This window comes from Apis dorsata, unplaced genomic scaffold, assembly GCF_000469605.1.
Source record: "Apis dorsata unplaced genomic scaffold, Apis dorsata 1.3 scaffold_94, whole genome shotgun sequence".
NCBI classification, from domain to species: domain Eukaryota; kingdom Metazoa; phylum Arthropoda; class Insecta; order Hymenoptera; family Apidae; genus Apis; species Apis dorsata.
The window spans coordinates 442,246-449,850 of NW_006263392.1; the positions used below are offsets into that span (position 1 = coordinate 442,246).

Below are 7,605 nucleotides of genomic sequence, written 5' to 3' on the forward strand. Positions count from 1 at the left end.
GGGTGGAGGAGGAGGAGTACATAAATTTTAGAAGTCAAAATACAAAAATTGATATACATGACTGTTTGAGGTTTATTTATTAAGTTATAACAATGAGATAACTTTATCTTTATCTTATTTTATTTAACAAAAACTTAAATTTCTTATAATGTATTAATTTAATAAGTAAATCTTGACAAACATTTTTATTTATCAATTTTTGTGTTTGTTTTGAACTCTAAAATTGAGTTTTCAGAAATTATGAAAATATATTATGTTTCTACTATTTAATATTTATTTTATATTGTATTTGTAGAAATTAATTACTGATTTTTTGTTTTAAAAAATTTGTTTAATTGTTAATATAAAATTTATATATTATATATGCATATATATTATATAATATATATTATATATTTAAAATATGAGCGATAGATGTTATATCAATATTGAAAAATACTATCATGTTATATCGGATATATTTTATATAAATTTCAATAATAGTTATTAGATATTCTTTAACGTAAATATAAACGAAATAAATAATAATAATGATATCGAAATATTATTTTTATATATGATCGGTGCTGTGGTATCTATAGGATCACGTTCAACGGATGTACAACGCGTTTAGAAATTATGTCAAATTATGTGGACATTTATATGCACGTTATTGTATGTCGCGTTTTCCTAACTGAAATAGAAATTATATGTTTTAATATTATTTATGTTTATTATTAACATGTAACATGCTTCGACATATTTGCGAAACATTGTTGCATATAATGAGTGAAACATACTAGCAATATGATATAATGTTTATATATATGAATAAAAACAATTTAATTAAAAATGTTTGATACAAAAAAATTTAAAGATAGCATATAAAATGTTCATCATCAATCAAGATCTTAGTTTGATAGAGAAAACGCGACATGCAGCATGATAAAATACTTATATAGTTCTATTAAATATAGTAATTAAATATAGTAATTAGATATTTGTAATATTATAATTTTTTATATAAAATTAATGAATGAAATCAATATTTAAATTTAATGGGAGAAGGATAGAGAAAGTAAAATTATTTTATTGGTAATTGAAAAATTGAAGTATTCGTATTTTTGAAGGAGTATGGATTTAATCTCTATATCTTGATATCATCAAAATGGTGAGTCTCTTTGTCTATCCTTCTCTCAATAATTGTTGCAAATTATAAACAAAAATAAAGAACAATATTTTTATATTTCAGGTAGCTGGTATTTAGTACATCTCTTAAGATTATTTCCTGTAACCAAAGTTATTACACAGTACTTTGGATCTGAACTAGTTGTAAGTGATAAACAATTATTTTTAAAGGAGGAAATGTTTGAAAAAAATAATTTTCAATCAATTATTGAAAAATTATATAATAAAATTAACAATTTAGAAGATCAAGTGGAAAAACCTGTAAGAGTTTTCATATCTTCACTTTTATTTTCAATAGGAAAAACTTTAATTGCTATTATTGATTAATCATTTTTATACAGGATCAACTTTCTGATATAATACAAGCGCTTCAATGGTTAAAAACATATGCTTGGTCACAATATGATGTAAGTTTATACAACTTAGTATTATAATATATATAATATATATATATATATATATATATATATATATATTGACTGGTATATATTTCTTTTTTTCAGAATGAAATATTATTTTTGGAAAAGAAATTAAAAGAATATAAATTAGCTGATATATATGCTCAAATTGATATTATTAAATCGCAATTGGAAAAGTTGAATAAATTTTATTCAGAATTAAAATGTTGTAATACATATATGAATCACATTACTAATAAAGAATTAGAAAAACATATTGAAATGGTCTTAATTGATCATGCTGATATTTTAATATCAAAAATAGAAAAAGTTAAAGGTACTTGATTTTTTATCAAAGTAATAATTTAAAAAAAAAATCTTCTTAATATATAAAATATAGCAAGAAAAGATTGCAAGAATAATTCTTTTTTATAGATCAAGACAAATCATGGATTGTTAATAATAATAATCTTATAACAGATAACCGTGTACGAGAAATAGTTAAAGAAGCTATAAAGATATATGATGCGGATAAAACGGGTCGTGTTGATTATGCTTTAGAATCTGCTGGTAAATTTATATCAATTCATCGAATAATTATTTGAATTATAATATGTATTTTTATTAATAGGTGGTCAAATTATTAGTACACGTTGTACACAAAAATATGACATAAAAACTAGGGCATTCAAAGTATTGGCTTTTTTTACACTTTATCATGAAAATAATAATCCTCGTACTGTAATACAAGGAAATCCAATACAACCAGGTATTTGTTGGGCATTTCAAGGCTTTCCAGGATATTTATTAATTAAATTACGTAGTTCTATTTACATTACTGGATTTACGGTCGAACATGCATCAAAATCGATTTTACCCAATAGTGAAATGAGAAGTGCTCCTAGAAAATTTAATGTCTGGGTAAATATATTTAATATTTTTATATATAAAAATATACAATTTAAATTAATATTTTTATTACAGGGTTTTCTTGACGAAAATGATTCTGAACCTGTATTATTCGGTGATTACGAATTTGTAGGTTCAGATAATAATTTACAATATTTTCCAGTTAAAGTGAGTTACATTCTTAACATAAGAATTTTATAGTCATATAGATCATCCTGAAAATAATTTTTAAATCTCTCATTTTAAATATCACAAAAACCATATTTTTAATTTCATATAATTATAATTATGTGTATTTATGTATTTTTATAAATAGTTTTCATATTATTAAAAAAAGAAAAATTAATATTTTCGAATAAAATAAAATCATAAAAGGTTATGAATAATATGAAACAAAAGTTCAAGATTATTTCGCAAAATCGCAAAATTAGTAAGAAAGATTAATTTAAAATTTTTTTTAATTTATAATTAAATTAGATTGCTTTAGAATCATCTTTGTATATTTAGAAACATTGTCATAAATTTTAATTATAATATATATTTATTTAATATTTAGTTATAATATATAATTATTTAAACATATAAATATATAACATATTTTTACTTATTGTATTTAGATTACATTTGGAAAAATACAAAATTTAACAAATAATGAAAAATATGATTTGAAATATGATATGAAAATATGATATGAAATTTAAACGAAATATCAAAATAATTATTTTAACTAATTTTCAAAATAATTGAAAAATTATATGGCGAATTTCAGGATGATCGAAGTTTTTTGTTTCAACAATTTTTTTTAAGATACATTTTAATATAAGTAATATTTTTAAATGTAGAATACAACGATTAAAACGCCATATGAATATGTGGAACTAAGGGTACATAGTAATCATGGCCAACTTGAATACACATGTTTATACAGATTTCGCGTTCATGGAAAATCTGTCTAAGTTGTTTTTTACTAAAAGTTTAAATAAAAACTTTTGAAAATTTTATATAAGTATAATTTTATATAAGTACAAAGAGTAGTACAAGAATGTGTGAGATTAATTAAGAAGAGATTAGAAAGGAAAAAAAAAGAAAGATATATTGCATGTTAATACGTGCCTTCAATTATTCTTTGATATAATAATAACCATTATGATAAAAAAAAATTTATTTTGTAATTTATATAACTCAAAATTATGTATAAAAAGAATAGACTTCCATATATATAAAGATTTTATCGAAAATTTGATCTGTTAGAATAAATTTACGATCTTCGTAACTTGTATTATATATCGTTACGATATATAAATTTGTCATAAATATATATTATTAACACAAAATTAAATTCAACAATTTGATACATGATAGATTAATCTACGATAAAATCTTTACATATATAATATATCATTTAATAAGATGAATGTAAGTTACCATTATATATTAGCATATATTATAGACAATATATTACTATATACAAGATTATTTTTGAAGGCTCGATTTTAGAGATTAAAACGATTTATATATAGAAATATTGATTGCGGCTTATTTATTAAGTTATTATTTATTAAGTTATAAATCATAAGTCAAAATTTTCATTAGACAAATCAAAAACAAAATATTAAAAATTATAAAAAATAAAATTTCATTTATATGATTTTGTTGGGATATAAACATGTTCACAAAATTAAGTATATACTAGAAGTCAATTTAATTATTTTCTTCAATTAATTTTTCATTCAATTAATAAGAGTATAATAACAGATATTCATATAAAAGAAAACATTCTCAAAACAATTTCTTTAAAATGTATTATATATTATAAATTTAGAAACAATTTGAAAATCTAATAACTTTTTTAATGAATATGCTTAATGAATTAATTTTATTTATTTTGTATCATTCAATATTACATATACATTTCATATACATATACATATACAATTATATTATAATATAAAGATGTTCATATAAATGAAATGAAAGAATTGAGTAGTTTAAATAATAGGAACTCAGTTGAAATTTGAATATAAAATTTCATTCATATAAACAGAATTCCACTATAAAATGAAACACTTTTTGGTATATCATTGATTTATTATGTTTTCACTTTACTTTCTTTAACATAAACTTTAATTCCTCATAAGTTGACAAATAAGTCTCAACTGATATTTTTGTACATAACTTTGAATTTGTTTTAGTCTTTACAATTAACTCTTCAAAACTTATTAACATTTTGTATATATAAATTACTATACATAGACAATACAGTGCCTAAAGATTTATGTAAAAATTCAATTACTTAATCATATTCCTTCTTTATATTTACATATTTATTGCAGTTTTATCATTAAGCACAAATGTATAATAATTTTTTGATGAAATATAGATAGGAATAAAAAAAATGTCATTTTGCTTGGCGATTCAAATATTATCCAATACTATTTATATATATACATTTGTAATATTGTTCAATTATAAAATTTACGCGACAGTACAAATCGTAAACAAGAAAAATTGTAGATATTAATTTAAGATACTTTTGCAGTGTTTGTACAATAACTTTAATTGTATATATTAATATTTTATAGAAATTAAATATAACATATATTTAATTAGCATATATATGATATATCATATAAAGCATTATAAATATCTATAGATATCAATTAAGTTATTTTTTTCTTTTTTTTTTTTAATTATATAAATCAAAAAATTTAACTATTTAAAGAATATAAAATTTAAAAAAGAAAGGAGATATCTTAAATGAAATAGAAATCGATTTTCATTTTTCTTTAATAAAATGGCATTAATTTTTTATTATTTAAATAACAAAGTTTGTTATTTAAAATAATATTTATTTCAAACATTTTTTTTATTCTATATAGTTAAGAAATTATATAATAAATTTTTTTGTAAAAACATTGAAATATTATGAAAATAAAAATAGTTTTAGAAATCATTTTATTAAATCTTTTATAATAATCTAGAAGTTATAAAATAATATATAAAAATATAAATAATCTAATCTATTCAATATGAATAATATTTATGTTATTTTAAAATTTTCTTAATTTCCATTATCTATTTCTTTAAATTTCTTTAATTATAGTTATAATTATCATAAATATAAAAAACATTTTTTTTATTATTAAATTTTTAATAAAAGTACAAAAGCAAAAATATTCTTTTCTTTTTAAAGTAATTTTTTAATTTTCTATTTTTAAAATAATAATTGACTTATCCAAATTAATTTAATAGATAGTGCAATACAAGTTGATCTATGTAAAATTTTGACAAGATTTGCTTATAAACTTTCATGTAATATATTATTATATATATATATACACATATATACACATATATTGTATTTACATAAAATAACACATAAAAAGCTATTTTAATATATATTACCTATTTTCATTTTTTTTCTTCAAAGCTAATTTTTTAAATAATAATAAAAATAATAATAATAAAATATTTTTTTTAATATTATTTATTATTTTTTTATTATTTTTTTACTTGCTTTAATTGTATATAGTTATGTTATGTTTAGTTATGTTCATATGTTATGTTTATTAAGAAGGTAAGTACATGTAAGTAAAATGTTTATAATATGTAAACATGTATGTTTATAAATTTTCACAAAATAATTGTGATTATTTTTAAAATATATTGATTCTATAACATTAATATGTATTATTAATTTAATCTGAGCTAATATTAATTATCTGAATTATATATTGACATTATATTTGTTTTTTTGATATAAAATTTTTCAATAGAAATAACATTTGACCAATTAATGACCAATAAAACAATAGAAAGAAAAATCAAACGATATATAAATATTATAGACACAAATATATAGTTATGTATAATGTGTAATATATTAAATTTATATATTATATTTTAATTATAAAAAAAAAATAAAAATATAATTGATAAATATAATTGATAAATATACATTCTTAACATTTTTTTATTATTGCAAATGTAATTTTAATTTTAAAATTTCATTGTACGAAACAAATTATGAATTACTAAATCCTTTACATACATTGTGCGGATAATAAGATAGAAGTGCGAATAATAAGAGGAGAATAAGATATATGATCTATAGGATGTTAATATATTTGTGGAATATCATTGAAGAATATATTTAATTCAAAAAATCAAAATAAATATAAAAGTTGATATAATAAAAATATCAGCTCAAGTTTATTTATATATTATAAACTATTTATTTATTTATATATTATAAACACGTTATTGAAGATTAAGGAACGTGGATAATATGTTATTCTCAATATCATTAAATGTGCTCAATTTCTCTCCAGCGAATTTTCGTAGAAGAAACATGTAATATTACATTATTCTTATGATTACTAGATTACTTAAATTTCTATGGTTATTAGATTAAATTGAGATCACACAATGCTATGCTTTCAGACGATCTTAATCATATGATATATATTTAAAATAAATATTTTTGCCTAACCTAGTAATAAGTGGGGATAATATAATGTATCATATCTAATGATAGAAGAGATAATATATTGTCCGCGTCCGATATAAATCTGATTATAAATAATTTAAATTTGTGCTAGATGAAATGAAAGAGAATAAAATCATTCTGTTTTGCTGTTGCATTTTCCCGTTCCCACTTTGTTTCATTTAACACGAAGTTTTTTTTATTAAATATAAGTTTATTGCTCAATCAAATAATTTCATAATTAGAAAAAATTTATAGAATTAAGAATTTATTTAAAAATTCTATTAAAAACTTTAAAAATTTCTTTTATAATTAAAAAAATTTAATAAAAATAAAAAAATAATATAGTTAAAATGAATTATAGTTTTGATTGAAAGTAAATTTTTAAAATAAATCTTTACTTGAATTTTAATTTTTTTAATTAAATTAAAAATTATATAAATTATGTATAAATTACAATATAAATTACATATAATAATATAATTGTAATATAATTAATAATATAATTGTAATAGAGAAAGAGAAGGTAGAGAAAGAACTTATAAATACATTCATTTTTGAATCATTTTTATTCGCGCCAAATAAAAATAGATTTAAATATTCATGTCAATTGTTTGCATATGTTATATATGTATAGACACACAC

At 18.9% G+C, this 7,605-nt stretch overlaps 1 protein-coding gene across 1 annotated transcript in view; it reads left to right on the forward strand.

Annotated features, from left to right (window-relative positions):
• The window catches only part of LOC102678671, a 13,129-nt gene extending 9,503 nt beyond the window's left edge, over positions 1-3,626 (forward strand). The window contains exons 8-14 of the mRNA XM_031508656.1: positions 1,232-1,428; positions 1,509-1,574; positions 1,671-1,902; positions 2,001-2,135; positions 2,197-2,486; positions 2,550-2,642; positions 3,317-3,626. Coding sequence (XP_031364516.1) covers positions 1,232-1,428; positions 1,509-1,574; positions 1,671-1,902; positions 2,001-2,135; positions 2,197-2,486; positions 2,550-2,642; positions 3,317-3,430 — 1,127 coding nt within the window. The 3' untranslated portion in view covers positions 3,431-3,626. The remainder of the gene's footprint in view (positions 1-1,231; positions 1,429-1,508; positions 1,575-1,670; positions 1,903-2,000; positions 2,136-2,196; positions 2,487-2,549; positions 2,643-3,316) is intronic.
• Positions 3,627-7,605: the final 3,979 nt, after the last annotated feature.